Consider the following 22963-nt stretch of genomic DNA (forward strand, 5'->3'; position numbering starts at 1 on the left):
AGGATGTTTGATGTAATCCTTATGAATGTCCGTGTCTTTTGGTATATTAATACTTTGCACAGTATGTAGAGAGACGACCGAAGGCTTAATAGTCCCATTTTAGTTAGGTTGGTGGTCGTTTTAGGCTTGTAAGTAAAGGTTGTCATGTGGATACGTGCGAGAGATTTTTGATCTATAATGGACCATTTTACCCTTTGGTGTGTAACTGTTCAGAGCTTGTAAAGTCTGTTTGTAATTTGCATTGTCTATGAAGTGTTTTCGGAGATGTTTGCTTGTAGATCCCGAGTGAGGCGTTTTCTCTATCTTGTTCTCTCTTTTGTGGGTTCTAAGGGACCATGGGAGGCTTCGGGGAGGCTGACCTTTGCGGACGGACATGCAAGGGTGCCGCATGACTCAGGCAAAACCAACTAAGTCCGTAACAGTAGTTCGACTACACATGTGCATGAATAATGTGGTGTCGTTGAGATGAAGTTGGAGGTCTTTTGAGGTCATTGTGGGTGTGCTTATTAGCTCCAACGATAATATGAACGAAGATCGAGGTTGAGTGTGAGTTTTCTGATCTAATCCCTTCGACGTCTAAGTTAGTTTTGAAGTGAGGTGAAGTAAGATGGAATCGATAAAAAGATAACCGACCTTGATTCGCATGTTAGAGATAGACTTTTATATCGGGTAAAAATAAGATGAAGCATTTTAGATAATATATTTTAAGAGGTAACGTTTGTTTTGTACTAATGTTCATGTGCACCAATCAAGGATGTAAGTCCTATCTCTCCTATGTCACCTTGATTATCATGTGTTAGATGATGATTGATTAATAATATTTTACTTACTACTATATATATATATTAAAAAATTTAAAAATTTCAATATATGAGAGGAAACTGACCGTTTCTGTGAGTTTATCCAAACTCACAATTTCTATACATAGTATCCACTCACATTCAATAACGTAAGTATAGAATAATTAAAACCTAATTTCAATAGTTGTTTTGCTTGATACATAAGTTTTTACATATTTGGATTTCTTGTTCTTCAACCATACTGATTTTATAAATCCAAAAATATTTATCAATCTCAGTATTTCTTTAAAGAAAAAATATATATTACTCGACTGAGAAAAATACAGAGGAGCTAATCGAAGTCCGGCTGGTTCGGACGGGAAACCAGACGGACCCGAAGCTTACCAGACTCGGACCCTTTCTCCAAATCCAACGGCTGACATGCCCTTTGATCTTCTAGCACTAATTTCTTTGATTCACATAGAGATCTCTTTATATGCTCGAGCCCCAAAGGAATTATATCTTGCTATCAGATTCCTAGTTGTGTCCGCTCTTCCTTCCGGCGATGGACGGCCACCAAGCCCCTCGCAAGGGCGACGACGCCGACGACGATCGCTGGAGTGACGCCCTCGATTGCATCCCCTCTCCTCTCTCTCCCGCCTCACCTGCGGCACCTGCCGCTGCCCTCGCCTCCCTTACGGCCCCTGTGGAACCAGGCGAGCCGGACGACGCGGAACGGCTCGCGACCAAGCCTGACCTCCCTGACCCTTCCTCTCTCCAAACACCCGACGTAATGGCGCCCGCCGTGGCGTTGGCCGCTGCCGACGAGCTTCCGCCGTCCTCTACCTCCACCTCCTCAGACGACGACGATGATGCCTCCGCCCGGAAGAAGCAGCGGCCTCTGTCCTCCTTCGTCTCCCTATCCTCCTCCTCTGCCGCCGCCGTGCCGCTCCCGCCGCCGCCTCCTCCCGCCGCCACCACCGCCGCGAAGAAGCCTAAGAAGAAGAGCAACAATGTCTGGTCGAAATCCACCTCGCGGAAGGGAAAGAAAAAGGGGAAATCGGGCAACAACCACCACGCCGCCTCCGTGGAGGACACTGTCCTCATGACCCCGGTTCCCCGGTTCCCGGACAAGACCGACGACACCCCTGAGGCGAAGATATGCCTGTCGAGGGTGTATAAGGCGGAGAAGGTGGAGCTCAGCGATGACCGGTTGTCGGCCGGCAGCACTAAAGGGTACCGCATGGTCCGGGCCACCAGAGGGGTGCAGGAGGGTGCGTGGTACTTCGAGATCAAGGTGGTGAGGCTGGGTGAGACGGGGCACACAAGGCTCGGGTGGACGACGGAGAAAGGGGACCTCCAGGCACCGGTGGGGTATGACGGGAATAGCTTCGGTTATAGGGACATTGATGGCACTAAGATACACAAGGCACTGAGGGAGAAGTATGGGGAAGAGGGGTATACTGAAGGGGATGTCATTGGGGTCTACATTAATATTCCAGATGGAGCTTCGTATGCACCGAAGCCTCCTCACTTGATCTGGTACAAGGGGCAGAGGTACGTGTATTCGGTTGATGGGAAAGATGACCCTCCAAAAGTTGTGCCAGGTTAGCTCTTCCTCTCAATAGTTACAATATGAAGCTATTTTGCTTAGGCTTCTATTTGCTTTGCTTATTAGTTTTCTTGGAAGCTGTGATTACCATCAACCAAAGCAAAGATTATATACAGCATTTTTATTGAGATAACCTTTTGCATGCTTATCTTATGTTTTAACTGTCTCATTGGCTATAAAAAAGAAAATTTAGTCTCCATATGTTTATCTTCTTCATTTTACTGATGTCTGCTTGTCAGGATAATTTTTAGTATAGAATGTTGTTCTTGGACCTCACAATATAAATTGTGTAGCTGAAGTACTACTTCCCTTCCCGAATTGAAGTAGTATTTATGTCTGAGAGCCAGATTATGGTTTTATGGTGTAATTCTGTTCTTAACAATCATCTCCTTAATAAGTGTCTGTTAGTTTTACATTGCAAATTTTGTATTGAGTTTGTGTGAATGATAAAGTTCTTTTGGAGGAGGAGGTTCTTGAGTGAGCAGATGATTATTATTTCTTGTATGGCTGATGGAAACAAATGACTTCAATAACGAGGATGGAGCTTCCAAATTGGAGGATTTTGAGGAAATAAAGAACATTGTGTGGTTGGTGATAAGAAAAATTTATGATACCAGCCTTAGGAATTTTGGCCATGATTCTATGTTCCCTAGTGGATAAAAGTTATGACCAGTTTGCTTAGGTTATCCTAGACTTACATTTCCTGTAATTGGTCTATTTGCATATCAATTTGTACTGGAAATGGGCAATATGCTTAGTTGTAGGTTGATCTTGCTTCTTGCTTATTGTTAGTATAACTTTGCTATCTGTTAAACCTTGTGGGAAGAGCTTATAGTGTATCATAATAATCCCAACTCTTTACGTATTTGCTGATGGATGTTGTTCATACATGAAACATCTGATGATAGAGAGAGCTTTCACATTATTTTTTGGAGTTCACCACATATCTGATCTTTTCCCTCCTTCCCTGTTGTTTTTCAGTATTCTTCTATTTTTGGTTGCAATTTTTTACTTGTATCTCATCTTAGTTTCTTTTTTTTTTGCTCATGGATGTATCATGTTTTTTTCTTTTGCAATAATATTCTGTTGGACATGTTTAATTTGTGCTGCCTTGCATAAAAACTAGACATGACATGTATGTCATTCAACATAACATTTGTATACCATGGTATTGTGCTAGGCATGTTAAGGTATAACGTTCAGTGAGGCTCAGATTTTGCTTTGTCTCAAATGTAGGCTACATGGCTTCACAAGGCATGCCTTGTGCACCTTGCCAGAATCCCAAGAGCCTGAAAGTGCTTTCACATAATAATAAACTTGTCTTTGATCCTGAATGCCCCCAAATATTTCTTACACTTAAGTGATATAGGACTGGAATCTATACAGTTGAATTATTGCCTTTTTGCAATTTACACCAGCTATTACTTGAGCTAAAAGATACTTTCTTACAATTATTTGCATATATTGGTGGTGTGGAAATCTTGATTTTTATTTACTTTATTCTTAATATCGTATTCATAGAATTTTATATAAGACTAACTGGTTGCTTGAGGATGACCAATCTATCACAATTTTGTTCTTTATTTCTCAAGACAATGCCTATAATTCCAATTGAAAATAGCCTGAAAGACATTGTCTTAATTTTGTTTTCAGTTCTAGAAAGTTGTATTTTCTCCTCTCTCTCTCTCTCTCTCTCTCTCTCTCTCTCTCTCTTTTCTTTATTGTTCTGTTATTGCATTATGATCAATTTTCAGACAGAGAAGTAATTCAAGATAAGCATTATTGGGTTTTTGGTAGGCCTGGTTAAGATAGGAATAGGACTCATGGTGTGCAGCTGGGAAATAGTATATTGTTATTATGAAATGGGTAGTTTTGTGGCTGAGTATGGTTTTCTTGGTCATCAGGTCCTATGATTAGTTTTCTTTTCTGTTTATTCTTTTTCTTGGTTTCTTGACATTTCTCTTTCATATGTATTTCCCTTTCTCTTTATGGTATTTAAATGTTCCGATAAATCATTGTTGAATCGTAGTTCAAATAACTCACATCTAACCTCATCAGCCCCTTTGCTTTCTTAGAAGCTGGTGTTGTAGTTTTGCCAAATGCTGATCATCCTAGAAAACAAATTGATCTGTTAAACACAGACATCCATGAATTCCACACATTGTTGCAATAACCAGGATTTAATGAACTGCAGTTAGAAGCAAATTGATTCAGTATAAGTTATGATGGTTTACAGAAAGTCTTACATTGAGACATAAGTTTTCTCAGGATTTAATTATCTTTACACCTTGGTTTTAATTATTTATTTGTGTCATCCATTTATTTCTCTATAGATTTCTCACTATATATCTGTTAGGCATATTAGAATGGATTTATAAATCCAAATATGGTAGGAATGGTGGCTACACAAAGCCCTATCCTCATCCTTATTCAGGAGCACCAAGGATTGTCAAAAGGTCACAAGATAAATTAAAGAAATTCCTAGCTAAGAGGAGAATCAGAAGGGATAAGAATCATGCATTTGCCGAGAATCTTAATATGGGAAGGAGTAGGTTCCATTGGTCTGATAATGGGTCTCTGATGCTAGGGAGTATTAAAATGAGGTTCCAAAATCAGGATCATGATTAGGATTGGTTTGTATTGGAAGGTCAGGCTTTCACCCATGCTAACTCAAAAGTTTCAGTAATAGAAAAGTGAATAATTTTAGAAAGATGAGAACATTTTTCTATCCTTTTCCTTGTCTCCTCTCGTCATTTGAGAAAAGGGATAAGAATCATGCATTCGCTGAGAATCTTAATATGGGAAGGTGTAGGTTCCATTGGTCTGCTAATGGGTCTCTGATGCTAGGGAGTAAAAGTGAGGGTTTAAATCAGGATCGTGATTAGGATTGATTTGTATTGGACGGTCAGGCTTTCACCCATGGTAACTCAAAATTTCCAGTAATAGAAAAGTGAATAATTTTAGAAAGCTGAGAACAGTTTTCTATCCTTTTCGTTGTCTCCTCTCATCATATTCATTCTTTGTGTCAGTAAATGTGGGTAGTGATTCTGCTCCATTATGAATGAAGTCTTATTCTCTGTATTGTAGTATCAAGAGATCATAAATAGGATCAAAGGGGAGATTATAAGAAGAACATTAGTAAGGCAAATGTTATAGAATAAACTTGGACATAACCACTTTCAAAAAATTTGATGTTTTGTTAAATTTTAATGTAATTTGTGCATCTAGTTGATCTATTGATACAATAAAATAATTATCAAAAACCTTTTAGATGGGAGATGCTCCCAAGTAAGGTTCGTCATACCACGGCATACCGCTCGGTATGGGCGGTATGCATCGGTCCAACAAGAGATCGGTATGGGTGGTACATCGGTACACTCTAATGTACTATGTGTTGATATGTTCGATACAACTCGGTACATATCGTACCGATAGCTGGTCGGTATATCGGTATGGACCGGTAAGACGAACCATGCTCCCAAGATTGCAATGTCAGCTGGCCGCATTCAAGAGCCACATAAAGAAAAGGGGAAGTTTCTCTGATGTGCTGTGAATTTGAGTTATTGCAAGAATAGGGTATTTGAATTCAATTTCATGATTTGAAGTGACTAAATTCTTGAAGCTAACCTGTCTTTTCTTGGTGGTCTTGTTCATCTTCCACAATTAATGAAACTTGCTGCAGAGTTGCTATACCTTGTTTCTGCATGAAATCTTCACATTTGTGGCAAGATAAGTTTTATGCTTTAACTTCTTTGGAATGTCAAGATCATAATCCCCAAGTTAGTTCCAAGAAGAAATCATAGTTGTTCACAAACAGTTTACAAATTCTTTGTAGTTCTAGTGGTTGGTTGATGGTGTTAATGCTGAACTTAGTGTGCCATGTTGTCTCCTGATTATTTTCAAGTCCTGCAGACATCTTCTGACTAATTCATTTCCTTAATCTTATAACGTTATTAGATAAGTGTAACTAATAGTTAATACTCACTACCATGGTTTGAACTTTGAAATTCTGGGTGGTTATTTACTGGTACCAGGCTGAATAGGCATGCAGATCGGAACTTTTCAGTTTTCACCCAGTTTGGTCCAGTTTACAGGTTACTGCCCTGTAACTTTGAGTTGGGCTTACTGCCCAGTTCTAAGTTATTTTGTGTGTTTAAGTTTAGAGTTGGTTTTTAACTTTTTAACACCTTCCCTCAACTGAAATGTGGATTCGCCTCACACTGCCTCCTGCTGCATATGCTGTCCGCTGCCATCCAGTATTTCTCCTCTCCCCCACCTTCTCTTCCTCCTAGTCTGCTCCTCTCCTCCTCCTCCTCATGCTACTACTACTGTGACCCTTTCTCAGTGCCAACCAGTATGAGGCTGTACCATATGTTGATATGCTAGCATGTACAGATCCATGCCGGTCTGTCTATCAGGGTCTGCAATTGAAATTTTAGACCCTGCTTATTAGTTTGGAATTTTAGCATGTAAATGTAAATTCTAAACTTGCTCACTAGTTTGATATTTTCGCATGTAAATGTTATCCAATAGGATCAGAATGGTTGATGTCTATGCCTGCACAAATAACCTTATCAGACTGCATGAGTTTCAGCTTCACAGCATAATATAGTATGATGTTCTCTGTGCACCTTATGATGATTCGTCTGGTTGTCCATTTATGCAACCCTGCAGGGAGTGAAATATCATTCTTCAAGAATGGAGTATGCCAAGGTGTTGCTTTTACCGATCTTTTTGGAGGCCGATATTATCCTGCTGCCTCAATGTACACGCTTCCTAACCAGCCAAACTGTGAAGTGCGATTCAATTTTGGGCCTGATTTCGAGTATTTTCCTCAAGATTTCGGTGGCCGTCAAATTCCCTGTCCTATGAGCGAAGTTCCATATCATGGATTTGATGGCAAGGTTGAAGGTCCTGCAGAAAATGGCTTCTCAGAAAAAACAAGTTAACCAAATTTTTTCATCAATTTAACCTTTTATGGACACGGTGGGACATTGTCGTATGTAGTCCGTCAGTTTCACTAATTGCTGAGGTTTAGACCTGCATATGATCCTTCTGCTAATTATCTATTCTTGTGTTGCTTCTGGTGCTGTGTTCATGTGTGCTAAAAAATCTTATACCTGTACTCAGACAAATGAGCCAAACCTGTCATTGTTTGACATTAATACAAGTGGTCAACTCTGTGCTATTGCAATTAAAAAGCTTTGACATCTACTCTCTCTTTAGCAGCCATGTCAAATTGTTTGATTGGCCGTGGTGCAGGGTTGCCGATGACGGATTTGATCACTTTCCTGAGGCAGCAAACCTGAGCTAATCTGCTATCTACAAATAAGTTGACCACTGGGAACTCGGTCAACATGCATGTTACTATGTATATACATGATTATATATTTGTTGTATCTTTATGAATTTACCAGACCCCAGTAAGAAAATATCCTTACATATTTTGATTATGGAACTTTTTCTTGAGTCGTTTAAGATCTACAAGTACAGTAAAGAAATATCCCATTGTTTAACAATGACATGATTCTGTGTATCCAGACTGCCAAATATTGCTGAAGGGAGCTAAACAACAGAAGGAACTTGTCATTTTGTAGGCAATATTAAGGGAGGTATTGCCTAACTTGTAGGAAATGGGATTATGATCTCAACCTTAGGTTGTTAACTTCCCTTCTAGAAAGAGGGTAACTTTTATTAATATTAGTGAGATGATTTAACTATAATTTTCCATCCCTTTCTTGTGGAGAGAATTTATGGCATTCATATCTCTCCTGTCCCCTGTGATGATAAGTGAATATGGAGTTACTGCATATGGTGCATGTAGGTAAAAGAATGGAGAAAATGAAAGTGAGGCATGCTGGTTTGGCTGCAAGGTAGTGTGGAGGCCAAGGATTGGTTCTCCAAATAAGTTCTTTCTTTGATAATTATTCTGGAGCAAGCTACCTACATTGGATTTGCCATCTGGAATCTTTCATTCGTTGCCCGAGCCTTGTTTGGTATTCTGTCCTCTTCAAGATTTGGCCAAGCACACTTTATTTGACTGCTCTTCTGCCACTATGTATTGGGCTTTGATTTAAGAAAAGAACCAGTTGAATTCATCTTTTGATCTCTTTGACAATGGTACTAAGGTGCTTGGCTTCAAATGGTTCCTGACTTGGGGAAAAGGAGGTAGAGACAATCCAATGTTTGATAGCCAACTCTCTTTGATGTCTCTGGAACCATCAGAATGGCTCCCACCCAGCATTTCTCTCTTTGGTGTTGAGCTACTGCCCCTACCAGTGATTACATCAGTCTTACACCCAATCCTACCAAGGGGATGTGACAGAGAGAGAGAGAGAGTGGAGGTTACAAGGAAGAAGATGTGGCAGCCTAAATCAATTGAGCTAGTTATGACCAATTAGGTGATGAGGAATGCCAGCGAGTTTTAGTACATCTGTTAGCTAGTTTTGGTCACATACAAGAATCAGCTCAAGTTGGGAAGCTGAATTCAATAGTTTCTGCAAGGAGACCTGTGTGATTAGCTTGCAGCTGATGGATTAATGGAGATAATATTCCTTTCAAGAAAAAAAGAGCCCAAGGTCTATTGAGCCAGTCCTTGTCACTTTAATTGGTTTGAGACATATGGATAACAAGTAGACAAAAGAAGAGTCTCTGTACACGCCAGAAGCATAGCGTGGAAATTGGGGGAGCAGATTGGCAGTTCAAAGAAATTTTGCACGTGTGAAAGCAAAGAAAAAGAAGGATAAAGGTCTAAACAATCATAGCCTTCTCATGGAGTATGTGGAAACTATGTGTCTCAATATTCGACAACATTAATGATAATGATAAAAGTAAGATAATGTAGTAAAATGAGACGACCAAAAGTTACATCGAAAATTTTCCCTAGAAAAAAAATCATATGTCAATGAGAAGATTTCGATATTAAATGCAGTGAAGGGCTCAAAGGGAGTCTCCTCGGAGGAAGAGCACGTGAAAAGGGAGGAAAAAGATAGACGCCACGCAGCCGTCGCTTCTATCCATTTCCTCTTCACGTCAAAGCTTGTGTTGGACCAAACAGATAATATGTGAAGGTGAAGCATTACCAATCTCATGAGGATAGGAACTACATTAATTGCACTCGGAGAAAAGAAAAGATGAGGGAGGGTGTTTGACCAAGCTTTCTTTGGTTCACTTTGATTTCTTTACCTTTACCATATTTTACACCTGAGGATAGATTTTGACATACCATCAGATTATTATTCTTATTTATAAATTAAAAAGATCAAAGATCTAAATCATAGAAATAATTCACTTACTATCGAATGAGATTTTGAATCATCAAAATTTAGTAAGCGATGATTGTGGTAGATGTAATATTTGATTGGTTTGATTTGATATTATCACTACACCAATACTTTTTATATGTGATATTATAATGCAGTGGTTTTTTTATTAAATAATTATGAAGAAAGAAGGAAAAGTAAACTAAGTGAAGCTTTTGTTCAACATGAGCCATATATTACAGTACCCACTGCTCTGTTGGGTCTGCTCTGTGTGTTCACTCTGCACCGCAGGCATTGAGTCCCGTCTTCCCAATGCCCGTTGCTTCCATCTCTCTCTCTCTCTCTCTCTCTCTCTCTCGTATGAGTGGTAACTATTAAGTGCAGGAGGAGATGGGTCTCAAACCCTTCTTCGGTCTGCAAATGATCCCATGGTGCTTCCACGTAGCAGCAGGCGCCACACGCCACTCCTCTTCCTCCTCCTCTTCCTGGTTCACCGCCCATGACGACGACGAAGCTACAGCAGACTCGCCGAAGCCCTCCGTCCGTCTCGTGGGCCCTGACGGCCACATCAAGCTCTACCACTGCCGTGTCTCCGCCGCAGAGCTCATGGCCAGCCACCCCCTCCACCTCCTCTGCCGCTCCGACGCCTTCGTCATCGGCCAGCCCCTCCCCGCCCTGTCCCCCGACGACTGCCTGCTCCCGGGCCACACCTACTTCCTCCTCTCCTCCCACTTCTTCCACTCCGCCCTATCCTTCGCCTCCCTCGCCTCCTGCTTCGGAGCCTTCAAGCAGCGGGGGGGCGGCGCCGGCGCCCCTCTCCCGCGGCTCATCGAGATCCAGAAAACGGCCGCCGGCAGGCTCCAGGTCCGCGTGTCCGAAGAGTACCTGGATTGCCTGTGGAGATCGGCATCGGAAGAGGAGGCTATGGATAGGAGAGGGAGGAGAGTGTGCACCACCGAGGAGTTGGCGAAGGATTACAAGCAGTTGGTGAGCTGCCGCTCCTGGAAGCCGAAGCTGGAGACGATCAACGAGGCGGAGCGGAGGAGGAGGAGCGGCGGTGCCCCTTTTGGTGGAATTGGCAGAAGGAAGAAGCGTGCCCACCGCAAGAACAACCACCACAACAAGGAAGACACCGGCTGACATCAATTCCTCTGCTGCTGAATGCATATGCACTTCCTTCTATCTTTCATTGTAACACACATACATATCCCATCAACACTATTGCAAATAACACCATGAGACACAAAACGATTGCAAGTTCACCAGTTCTTAGTCGAGAGAGAGAGAGAGAGAGAGAGAGAGAGGAACGCAGCGTGGCCGTCGCAGGAGCGGACGGAAGAGTGGTCAGACTGGTCGTCCCCTGTTCCTCGATTACTGCATTCAGAGTCGTCGAATTCCAGCACGTGCGACGGTGACTGCGTTGATCTCTTAGTTCCGTGTTTGGACTTTGGTTCACTATCCAACCACAGCACATTGCGGTATGCAATCCAAATCTCAATCGGTGGCGTATCTATTTAGTTCGATTCTCGTTTATTAGATTAGGACTTTTGAGTAGAAGGCGATTGTTGATCCGATCTGCATACCATAGTGTTAAAAATGATTGTCAATCCTATCTGATTCGTGATATGACCTCCCAAATTGTTTTACTCGTTATCAGCCTCGTTTAATATTGCAGAATTATTATATAGAGTCACATATGACAGAAAATATTTACATAAGAGTTTTCGATAATTTTTCTGAAAAAGATATATTTTATTTTTTCCAAGGATGCCTCTGTCTTTCATACTCGATGCATTTGAGTGAGGGTGAAGTCGATACATGAAGGTGTGACAACAACGATAGACGAGGGTGAAGGCGATAGGTGATAAATGATAACGATGTATTTTATGAGTATTGCTATAGAAAATATGGGTATCATACGAGAAAAATACAAACATATTACGAGAAAAACCAACAATGAGAAATATTTTTTAATAAAATCATCCTATAATTTTTTCCATAATTATATCCTTCCTATTACTTTAATTCACTTTAAAGTTGGTAAATAAAAATATTACGATGTTGTTGAAAACCATTATAATCAGTTTGGTTTAGTGGGTTTCAGTGTAAATAAATATATCATAATTAGATTTCTAAGGCCTAAAGCGTTATTTGGATGCTCTACAGGGATAAATATGTAAAAAGACATAATATTTTCAGATCACATGATGCGTTTACGATCAAATCAATCCATCAATCCTGATGCATTCATCATTCCCTAAACTCCAGAGGTTCTTCCTCAGACTCCATTCCACTACCTCAAACCCTAATCCTCCCTCCTCCTCCCTTTCCCAATGGCTTCTCCTATCCAGCTCCATCTCCATCTCGACCAGTCGCCACCTCCGCCAATTCCTCGCTCGCGCCATCGCCGCTGGCCTTCTCCGGAACAACCACCTCCATCTCTGGAACTCCCTCCTCCACTCGCTCGCTCGCGGCCCCAACCCCGACCTCTCCATCTCCCTATTCGATCTGCTCCGAAGAGCCGGCGTCGACGTCGACAATTACGCCTTCACCGCCGTCCTTAAAGCCGTCGCCGCGTTCCCACGCCCCAAGGAGGGCGAAAATATTCATTCTTTGAGCCTGAAACTTGGGTTCGAAAGTGAAAACTTCGTTCTCAACTCCCTCATCCATATGTACTCTGTCTGCGGCTTCCATGTCGCTGCAAGGAGGGTCTTTGATTTGGCCGAGGATTCCGCCCGTGACGTGGTGTCCTGGAGTAGTATGATATCGGGGTATTTGCAGGTCGGTTTGTGCCAAGAAGCGTTGTCGGTCTTTGGGAATATGGTCCGTAGATCAATCACGATGGATGCAATCACTCCAGTGAGTGCGTTGATTGCTTGTGGGAGGATCGGAGCGATCGAGCCTGGAAGAAGGATCCATGCCCTGGTTGTCATCTATGGTTTCGATCTGAACTGTTTTTTGGGCTCTTCTCTGATTAATATGTATGCAGGGTGTGGCTATATTGAGGATGCTCGCAAGTTGTTCGATCGAATTCCTGAAAGGAATGTTGTCTGCTGGACATCGATGATTTCTGGGTACACCCAATCGGGTCAGTTCAGGGAGTCCATCGAGCTGTTCAGAGAGATGCAGATGGCTGGAGTTAGAGCTGAAGATCCCACCGTAGCTTCTGTTGTGTCATCTTGTGCACAGCTGGGCGCGCATGCACAAGGAAGGAATATCCACAAGTATTGTGATGTGAACAATATAGGAAAACTCCTATCCGTGAAGAATGCTCTAATTGATATGTACTCAAAGTGTGGGGACGTTCAGAGAGCTTTCGAGGTTTTCCAAGGACTTGCCCAGAAGGATGTAATTTCATGGACTGTGATGATATCCGGTCTGGCATTGAATGGATATCCAAAGGAGGCATTGGATTTGTTCTCGGAAATGGAATTATCAGATGAGGCCATGCCAAATGAGATTACATTCCTCGGGGTTTTAACTGCTTGTAGTCATGGAGGGTTTGTTGACAAAGGGTACCACTACTTCAACAAAATGGTACATCGCTACGGACTCATACCTCAAATAGAGCACTATGGATGTATAGTTGATCTTCTTGGTCGTGCAAATCTTCTGGAAGAGGCAAAAAAGTTCATCAAGGAAATGCCAATTAAACCTGATGTGGTCATTTGGCGATCGCTGCTTTTCGCTTGTCGAGGTAAGGAGAATGTCAAACTAGCAGAATATGCAGCAGAAAGAATTCTGGAATTGGAGCCAAGGAGGTGTGCGGGGCATGTTTTGCTGTCAAATATATATGCTGTTTCATCAAGGTGGAGTGATGTGAACAAGGTCAGAGGAGTTATGCGCAATTGGAGCATACATAAGATACCAGGATGCTCTTTCATTGAATTGAATGGAATAGTGCATGAGTTCTTAGCTACAGACAGATCACACCATCAGTCAGATATGATATATGAGTTTCTTTGGGTGATCCATGGACACCTATTTTCGGAATCATACGATGAGTCCTGTCTTTCAACATGGGAGGGACCATGAATCAAACTTGACGAAAAGTACAAGGTTGCGAATCATGATCTCACCTTTATTAGGAGCTAGGCATTTTTTGATTAATCAGGAAACAAAGGAACCTTCTTCTTTTGTTTCAGTGGTTAGGCACTAGGCACATCCGGCGAAGAGGCAGCCCCCTCTGCCGCTGCCGCTTGAGGAGATAGAAGATCACAGTCCTAGAGAGTAGGAAGAGGGAGGATGCCAAGGTGATGCAAAGCTAAGGGAGCAAGAGAAGCCCAGCAGTGGATCATCATAAGTTTCACAGAACTCGGAACGGCTGCCTGGTCTATTACTTTGCTTCGCTTGCCTGTTGTATTTCAAGGTTAGGTTTCCGTACTCTTGATACCTGATCATGCAGTCTGCAATAGTCTTGCAAATGTTTACACAATATTGGAGTAGTTGACCTCGACAACTTTCGTAGGATATATGCTGTTGATAGGGGCAACGTTCACTGCCCCATTGACATTTGATATGTCAACACCAGCAGTCAGAAAACGGTAAAATAGACTGATCAAATTTATCATGTAAAACATGATTCAAAATAGAAAATATTTTACACCAGCAGTATCATTTATTTTTACTCTCAAATTATAGTTTGCTTTGCTCATCATATCATAAGTCTGGTTTACTTGGTCAACTGGAACTGGAACTCTATTTTCTTCTTTTTTGGTGCTTACTTAACTTTCAGTCTTGATCAAGTATAAGTCTTAACCAATTTCAAAATTTCTCTATATAGCAAACACCATTATTACTGTTAATTTTCCTTTGGAAGACTATAGCAGCATATTGAAGAAAAATGGATGAACACCATGAATTCATTAAATCATTCTCCTATTCTTGGAGAAGGGTGTGTTGAGTTATTTGGGGAAGTATGCAGAAGTAGAATATTTACTTAGCGATGGTCATTTAAGTTCCAAGAGCCAACTCACTTTATGTTTACATGTGTTTGGTAAACTTCATGCCTTGGAAGCACAATAATAATCACCAGTCTAGGAATGCACAGAAAAAGAAACAATGGACTGTCACCTTCCATTCATCAGAAATAATTTATATTTCAAACAGTAGCACTTAACACTTGATATTTCCCACCCACAAATCTCTACAATCTACCTAAATCATTTTTTTCTTTCTTTTCTTCACAGTAATGTGAGCCATGAGCGACATACATTTCTAACAAATCAAGGAGTTCCATTGTCTGATAACAACTGCGAAGGATGATAACCACAGTACCTGTGCACAGGTCGAGGACTTCCATTGTGACTGATGCTTCAATTGTGTGTGTGTGTCAACTATCAAAGAAGAGAACTGTTCTAGTTTCTTGACATTGTTTAGTTTAAGAGCATGTACATTGAAGAAGCATGTTGGGTTTAACATGTACAACTGATGCAATACACAGACCTCCCCATATCTGTCTTTATTTCCTGCAAATTAATAATAACTTCTTGTTACATGTCATGCATGAGAATACTGAGAGCATAAAGTCCAGGTACAGTAAGACAAATAACTTGTTTATCTAACTTAAAATGAAATATCTAGAACAGCTATGGGGGACTTTGGCTTCATAAATGAAGAGGTTCTCAACTAGCATAATGGAAAAGATGAACTACATATGAAAAGCATTTTCAGGTTCTGTTGAGAATGATATGTATTATGCTTTGGCTGATGTGAGGAATGCTTCTTACCATTCTTTCTATGTTTACATGTTAAGCCATCTATTTCTACTTATCAATAACCAATACAACCATAAATGTTAGTAGTGATAAAAAATACATAAACTTGAAAAATCAAAAGAAGCACAAACATATCTAGAAAAAAAAGAAGATTAATTGAATGCATTATTGTGTCAAAAGTCCTATAAAAATTGAACTCTCTTCTGTAAAGCATCCAAGAAACTCTTTGTACTAAATAAAAAAAGGATGCTTCTGGTTAGGGATTTTTCCAATGGGCTTGTTGCATTAAACCCAATTTCTTGTCTAGATATTCAAGAACATGGCACATGAATGAATCATCATGATCTTAGAGAATATTGGTGCATACCAAGGGAGTTTAAAGGTGTCTTTCCACCGCCCCTGCTTGAGACAAGTGGCATAAACTTTGTCGAGCCGAATAATTATTTCTGAAAAGGTTGGTCTCACTACAGGATCAGGATCCCAACATTCTTCAATTAATCTGCCAAAAAAACAAAAAAAAAGGAACATAGTTTAGACACTATTTGTTCATCATGAGATGCGAATGATTTGGTGAACATCTGTGTAACCACTGAAAATAACAAAGACATGGAAGAAAATTGTATGATGATCTGATCCCTAACTTTGCTCGGTTCATCCAGGCGTTTTCATGACATGCATTTTTCCAAGAGAAGCTGGTAGTTGCAAAGCTTCTCTGGTCTTTCTCTAGACAGGTAGCATAACATGTGCAGAGTACTCGTTAGTGCTAGCATATAAGGCCGAGATAATAGTCTAAAGCAAAGGCATCAAAATAACATCCTCAAGATATGTCAGAACATGTCATATTGATACACATATAATACTAACATGGAGATTTTTTTTTTTTTTTTTTTTTTTTATGGGGGGTGTAGTAATGAATTATCAGCTATCTACCAGAATTTATATGAAGTTAGAATTTTGGACTTATAATTAGAAGTCGATCGAAATGGGCCAAAATTTATCGAACTTAGTCAGAATGTTTACTTGGAAATACAATAAAAAGAGAATGGGAGAAACAGAAGAAAATGCATTGACTTTAGCAATATGTCAAACTTACTCTTTTACATCTAGAGGATAACCTTTTGATTTGTTCTTCATTAGGGGTCTCAACCCATCCAAGCAAATCATTCTAGCAGCTTCTTCTGGGCCCTTTGGGTGAAAGGCTGGTGCTCCTTCAATCATCTGAAACCATCAAGAGAGTATATAACAATCAAAAAGAGGAAAAAAAATAATATTTACTATTGATAAATTAACAATTCATATAACACCAAGACATAAAATTACAGTCGATCTTTCATTGTCCATTTAAAATGCAAGGCAAAGTTTTAGGCCAACTTCTTGTTGAACCTGCCATTATCTTCCTCCCAACTTTCATATCCCTCTTAGCACAGTCTCCAGCAGAACTGCTGAAGAGGATGCCTTCAACAAATGCAAAATGCATGACAACATGTATCTTGCACATGAAACAACCTACTTTCTATATCCAGCTTTCCTCATGGTATGTTGCATTGTGAGAAGGAAGACCTCTTCAATAGATAATGACTTTAATGTTATTAACTTCAGCAGAGACTACATAATGAAATCTATTGACATTATTGATTTGAGATTCATTTGATATAAAATACAATCAAGATGTAAGGTGACAATATGTTGAAAAGTTTCATATTTGCATAGAGAAAAGCAAATTCCCACAGCAGCTCCACGAGGTTTTTGTATATGCTGTCTGATGGGTATGACTTTTCTACAAGAAATCAAAGATGCCAAACCTGTTAAAAAGAACTTCCAATCTGTCAAGAGTCCTCAATACTGAGCCAATTATCACCATATTCTTGCTTTCTCTCTCTCTCTCTCCTTGTTCCCATTCTCCCTAACGTTCGCTAGGAACAAAAAACAAAAAAACACGTCTGCTAGGAACATGTATGCCCTGATGTAAAAAATGAGAACCCAACAGAGACCATCCGATCGACCAAATGTGTAGCACAATCAACTATTTTAGCCATCTTTTGTAATTTATATTGAATATAACATAATTTACCATGGTCCATGGTAAATATGATTCAATAGTCAGACTACAATGAAAACCACTTCATGAGGTTCCAAGATGAATAAATAATTTAACAAAAACTAGCAGAAAATTGTCCAAAATATGAAGATATTTCCATGAATATTTCAAATATAGGAAAACAATATGAACAAGCTAGTTGATGCCTGATAGCAAGTACCAGTTAGATACTGTGTAATGGTTCACACATAATACTAGTTTGCTCTGCTACATATTAGTACAAGCATCTGTTAAGAGATTGATATTTTTTTTCTCCTTCAGTGTCAAAAAGTGACATTTTTCATTATAAAACACTGAAAACTGTTAGAAGAAAGTTATAGCTTTACGAACCTCATAAAGAATGAGACCAAAGGAGAATGCATCAACACTTCTGTCAAATATTTCGTCCCTGTAAACCTCCGGTGCCATGTACAAACCTACCAGAAGACATTGTTACTTTTAAACTGTAAGAATATTGATTCAAACAAGCATCAGACTCTTGTCCAGTGCTTTTATAAAAAAAAAATATGTACATTTATTTAGTGAAGTAATGAAGTGATACAGAGTTCATTCTTTTATTTTCAACCGTGAAATACATAAACTAATACATACAACCATTGCTTGTCATGATACAGTTCAATCTTCAATAGTAACAACATTGCAGCTAGAGATAAACAATAATCAACCAATCAACCTAGAAATTTTGTTTTAATGCTTCTTATTCTATTGGATAGTCTTGAACATCACTGCTCCCATAATTTGGTCTATCCAATAGCTAATAAAAGAAACCAACCTAGACATCAGTAAGCAAAATTGGTTGTTTGTTGTCATCTACTCTATAATCTAATCCAAGTCGAGAAAAGAACATTAAGATAAGAGAATCATTTTTTTAATTAGGAATGCTAGAATGGGAAAGAAATAACTGAAAAAAACCCAAATGAAGGCAACAAGAAATAATATCGGGCAAGTGCAAAATGCATATCAAATATGAACTAGTATGTTTTCTTATTTTGGATTGTTGCACCCAATCTTTATGATACTTGAATTTTAATTTTTGTTGTGATTCTTCCGTGGTAGAGACATTTGCTTTTGCTCTATTCACCAGTTGATATTTATAATAATTAGATTCTTGTAGATTAAGCATGCCAATCACTTTTACTTCTTTATTCTTTTTCACAAATAATTTTTAACTTATCAGTTGTCAGTATCTCAGAAGAATCAATGTCAAATAGAAATTTGATGTAATTTTCCAATAAATCTGCTTCTGGTCCATTATTTAGAAGTGCATCTGTCATCCAGATTCACAAATATGACATTTAAAGTAACTAAGATGATTATTATTGACTTCAATCAAGTAAATTATAATTTACTTATGGAACTGGATTCTTGAATAGAATACTTTGTACTTGCTATTAGGGAACTACTCAAAAGAGGATACAGATACATTTCCATTCAAGAAAGAAAGAAAACAGCAGAGTATATTATCATATAGTACTTTAAATTAGTCCTTGGCATACAAAGCAAAGCTAGTTCAAAAATACATTAAACACATTCCACTCATAGAAGTATCACTTAAAGTACATAACAATGTACATATGGAGTAGCAATAAATTTTTCACACTCCTAGAGGGAGCTTGGTCTGTCAGATTCTGAATGCTGGTTGAAAAAGCAAAAGAACTTACTCAATTTGTGCTGGTTGAAAAAGCAAAAGGACTTACTCAAGTTGTCAATTTGAGCTTTGGAATCTGCCAATTTAGCTTTATTAGGTGAAATTTTTGATAGGTTGACTAACCCAAAGCCTCCAACCTTCAATTGTCCACCACAATCGAGCAAGATATTTCTGGCACCTTACCAAAACTTTGAATATTAAAGTACAGTACATGAACAAATGATCAAATTAAATCGCAATGCATGATATATATGTATGAAAATGAGCTCACTTCCTCATTGGTCCATCTTACTTTGGTTTTAAATTGCAGTGAATGATTGGGTCCGGTTTACATTGATGGAGATAATTCATTCCCCTGAATATGAAGCAATAGCCACAGCATCAGAAACACTTTTCATGTTACTGGAAACAAAAGCCCTTGTATAGATTCAGATACATGCAGTGAAACAGGAGCGTTTGATACACTCTGCACTAGTTTTGGTGATATTAGCCTGTAAGAATACCACACATTATTTTTGGGAATATCTACTATATGCTAACTATATCATTGGTTTTTAACACAACTAAGTCAGTTGTTGTTTAAGGTAATTGAGTGCTTTGTTCCTCCACATTTCTCAACATAAACTGCATATCATCACATCTCTTGCAATGAGTACCAAAAGTGAACTTTGCTTCTTTCTAACTAATATATTGAATCTGCTCATGACAATCACCATATGGCCAAAAAATCAAGTTCAGATGAATTTATAATTTTGGGCATCATAGTTGCAACTAGTGCCCAATCCATAATCCTTTACGTTCAGGAAAAAGCCTGCTGACATTGATGGTGCTTCTGCTGTTATTGGTAATGACTGTACGTTTAAAGTTCCATTTATTAAGTACAAATGAGCATAAAAATATACAAAAGGAAGCAAATAATAAACAAGACGTAGTCATGGTGTCCTTGCTAGTGCAGCTCATCACAGTCGGAAAGTTAGTTGCACTCTCTCTTAGGTATTAGCCAAATCATGAAGTTCGATTGGTGGGACGTTATGTAAGAAAAAAATTCCACAAGTTTCTACAAACAATATCACTAGCTTTTTCAAATTCCTAAAAGTGCAACTTCAAATATCAAAACAAAATTTATAAGCTACAGTTTCATAACCAACCTTGCAGCAAGCAATTCTAAGGAGTTTACTATTAGCTTTGGACAAACTTTGAAAGTAGTTTGTTGCATACCTGGCAATTTCAAGAGCATATCTAATAACTTTATGGGGCTGCAGACGTCCTTTCTTGTGAAGGTAACTCCCTAAGTCACCCTGAGTTTTCACAGAGAAGAGAATCAAAACATAATGATTAAAAAACTAACATGATACTCTTGTAGATAAAAAAATGTGGATAACATCCTGATGAGATAGAGTCATAGACAATAGAAAGGCAAGAGTGATTTATTTTGCAAAAATCATAAGGCAATGAACATGTGAAGGTATGGTAAGTTGAAGAATTGGAGTAGTCCATAGATTACTTACTTTTGGATGGTACTCCGAAACAATCATCATTGGTATATTTTGGGTGACAGCTCCTACAAACTGAATTACATTCGGATGACGGGCCCTTTGTAACAGATTCAGTTCATATTTGAATGCATTTCTGCAGATGAAAGACATCTTAAACAGTTTCTATTAGTATATGCAAGAAACGAAGTCTATAAACAGTTTCTATTAGTATGATATCAGGGACAGACAGAGTAAGGACATCAGAGAAAGCCCTTCTAGTGGTGCTGAAAAATCAGGTAAGTGTTTTATGGGACAATCACAACATTCGAATTTGCTACACAAAAAGATATAATCAACTCATAGTTCAGGAGAGTTTGACTCAGAACAATTTCAATAAATAAAAATGACCTACCACCTATTCTTTTATACAGATAGGAATAACTATATTAAAGCTTAAAAAGAGCAGGTTAAGCAGTTACACTCTATCTGGGTCTGAATAGCTTTCTCTGTCAAGGATTTTCACAGAAACCTTTGTACCATTCCACTTAGCGACTTGGTAAGTATCCTGACAAAGTGTTGAAAAAGGAAATAATGAACTTCCATCAATCAATAAAAGAATTACCATATGGCTTAAAGAAGCATCAATAAAACGATGACCAAGGAATCAATAAGGAGAATAATGCAGCTCTATTGCGAAATTAAATTCAGTTTATATATCTTGAATCTAGAAGAACAGGCATGAACTAAACTATATGGTATCAAAAAACTACAACACCAAAGAAATGATGTTTTCCTGCAACCGCCACTTTCTGGTACCTTACTCCAAATATTAAATCCAATATTTTGTATGCTTTATTGACCTGCTATTTCTTATCATATATGTTTTCATCAGCATATAAAGCAGCCATATAACCCTCATATGTCGCTACAATTATCATTTAGCATCTTTTTCTGTCCAGACCATAATTTCAAATGATTCACACTATCTTTATCATCAGATTCTCCTGTCCAAAAGGATAGAAACATAACATCGCGATAGAAAATAGAAATGGATAACTGGCATATTTCTATTTTCTGAAAATGTAGCATATAAGCTAAATATGTCATTCATGTTAGACACTTAGGTGTAGGCAAAAGTCAGGAAGAACATGCCTTTAGGACCTCTTCACCTCGTCGGAACTGAAGCTCCCCTGGATTTAGCTCATACTCTGGAACTTCTTGGGGATTTGACACAGCCATGGGAGTCCTCCTGGTTTTCTGGAGACATCAGGAGAGAAATTGAGGAGGTTCTTGCTCCTATTAAAAGAAATGGTTTGGTAGGAAAAAGAAGAAATACCGGGACTTTGGCTCCTCGAGCTTTCAAGATGCTGTACACTTCAACGTTGCCGTAGTACTTGGCATCTGCAGCAGCCTACGATGCAATAACCAGGTTGTGAACGCCCTATTTTCTATCAGTCGCAATAGGATTTATCCAAAAGCATGTTCTAACACTAAACGAACATATGGAAGCATATGAGATATCACAAGCAGCAGAAAGATAAAGATTTTTACCGTGCTGCCCCACCGATCCCTGGCATCGATGTTGGCTCTCCAGCTCAACAACAGCTTCACGACACCGATATGTCCCTCACACGCCGCTATATGTAGCGCCGTCCTGCCGTCCAAATCGATGCTGTTCACGTCGACGCCATTCTCCATGAGCTCCTCCACCCCCTTAGCGTCCCCCTGGCACGCCAAGAACAGCAGCTGCATGGTGGAGTCGAGGTTCTCCGGCACCGTGAGCTCCTCCCTGGCGGGGCTCCTCGTCCCACGGTTCGGATCTAGCGAGGACTGCCGCCCGAAGCTAAACCTACTGACATTGCTAAGCCGCGGGTCGAAGGAGAGGTTGCGCTTGAAGCTAAACCTCCCGCTCCTCCTCACAGAACCCCCAGAGAGCTGCCGCGAAATGCCGCGCTTGAGCTGCTTCGCCGCCTCCATCTCCGTCGATCTCCTCGTCCCCGAAAGCAGAGCCTCCAACTCCCACCAATTACCAAGAACAAACACGAAAGGAAAAGTGGGGGAGTTGAAGATCACATCCTCCACGGTGGTTTCGGAAGGAGATCAGAGTTACACCCCGGTTTCGATCCAGAACCGGGGAGACGATTGGTGAGTGGAGGGATGGGGGGATCGAGGGGAAGGAATTGGAGGGAGGTGGAGAAGAAGGAGGGGAAGGGAGGGAATGGGGGCGGATTTGGGGGTGTGGAGGAAGCTGCAAACCCTAGTTTTCCGGAGAAGAGGACAGCGAGGCCGCCTTTTATCGGAGGGAAGGAAGTGGCGGTTAAATAACCGCAAATCTGTGGCTCTGACTTATTCCTTTGAACACAAAACATGCA

The 22963-nt window shown here is 39.8% G+C and overlaps 4 protein-coding genes across 5 annotated transcripts; 3 read left to right on the top strand and 1 right to left on the bottom strand.

The window, feature by feature from the left end:
* The first annotated feature begins 1295 nt into the window (after positions 1-1295).
* LOC103993507 (protein TRAUCO) lies at positions 1296-7605 on the top strand. The gene is made up of 2 exons (XM_009413597.3): positions 1296-2386; positions 7066-7605. Exons 1-2 carry the CDS (start codon positions 1345-1347, stop codon positions 7338-7340), a joined length of 1317 nt encoding a protein of 438 aa, XP_009411872.2. The 5' UTR covers positions 1296-1344; the 3' UTR covers positions 7341-7605.
* A 2438-nt stretch (positions 7606-10043) lies between these two features.
* LOC135588958 (uncharacterized) lies at positions 10044-10793 on the top strand. Its single transcript, XM_065081287.1, has one exon. The coding sequence runs from the start codon at positions 10044-10046 to the stop codon at positions 10791-10793; it is 750 nt and encodes a 249-aa protein (XP_064937359.1).
* A 1069-nt stretch (positions 10794-11862) lies between these two features.
* LOC135587253 (pentatricopeptide repeat-containing protein At1g31430-like) lies at positions 11863-15155 on the top strand. Of its 2 annotated transcripts, XM_065078433.1 has the most exons (3): positions 11863-13712; positions 13799-14022; positions 14843-15155. In XM_065078433.1, the coding sequence occupies exon 1, from the start codon at positions 11895-11897 to the stop codon at positions 13686-13688; it is 1794 nt and encodes a 597-aa protein (XP_064934505.1). In that variant the 5' UTR covers positions 11863-11894; the 3' UTR covers positions 13689-13712; positions 13799-14022; positions 14843-15155. The 2 variants fall into 2 exon arrangements, with proteins under 2 accessions (XP_064934505.1, XP_064934504.1); XM_065078432.1 differs by having other exon boundaries at positions 11863-14022.
* On the bottom strand, positions 14709-22838 carry LOC135587254 (integrin-linked protein kinase 1-like). Its single transcript, XM_065078434.1, has 12 exons — positions 22143-22838; positions 21928-22002; positions 21744-21848; positions 21071-21156; positions 20625-20745; positions 20335-20414; positions 19409-19471; positions 19166-19287; positions 17799-17884; positions 16464-16588; positions 15738-15869; positions 14709-15121 (listed from the first exon to the last, which is right to left on the bottom strand). Exons 1-12 carry the CDS (start codon positions 22566-22568, stop codon positions 15115-15117), a joined length of 1428 nt encoding a protein of 475 aa, XP_064934506.1. The 5' UTR covers positions 22569-22838; the 3' UTR covers positions 14709-15114.
* Between the last annotated feature and the right edge of the window lie 125 nt (positions 22839-22963).

The sequence above is a fragment of the Musa acuminata genome, chromosome BXJ1-8 (genome assembly GCF_036884655.1).
Source record: "Musa acuminata AAA Group cultivar baxijiao chromosome BXJ1-8, Cavendish_Baxijiao_AAA, whole genome shotgun sequence".
NCBI lineage: Eukaryota > Viridiplantae > Streptophyta > Magnoliopsida > Zingiberales > Musaceae > Musa > Musa acuminata.

Excerpts from the sequence above, each read along its gene's own strand:
- LOC103993507 (XM_009413597.3), top strand. The coding sequence starts at position 1,345 with ATGGACGGCCACCAAGCCCCTCGCAAGGGCGACGACGCCGACGACGAT. Across the intron at positions 2,387-7,065 it reads CCCTCCAAAAGTTGTGCCAG|GGAGTGAAATATCATTCTTC; the intron begins GTTAGCTCTTCC and ends GCAACCCTGCAG.
- LOC135588958 (XM_065081287.1), top strand. The coding sequence starts at position 10,044 with ATGGGTCTCAAACCCTTCTTCGGTCTGCAAATGATCCCATGGTGCTTC.
- LOC135587253 (XM_065078432.1), top strand. The coding sequence starts at position 11,895 with ATGCATTCATCATTCCCTAAACTCCAGAGGTTCTTCCTCAGACTCCAT.
- LOC135587254 (XM_065078434.1), bottom strand. The coding sequence starts at position 22,568 with ATGGAGGCGGCGAAGCAGCTCAAGCGCGGCATTTCGCGGCAGCTCTCT. Across the intron at positions 21,849-21,927 it reads CTCGAGGAGCCAAAGTCCCG|AAAACCAGGAGGACTCCCAT; the intron begins GTATTTCTTCTT and ends TGATGTCTCCAG. Across the intron at positions 15,870-16,463 it reads TATCCTCTAGATGTAAAAGA|ATTAATTGAAGAATGTTGGG; the intron begins GTAAGTTTGACA and ends TTTTTTTGGCAG.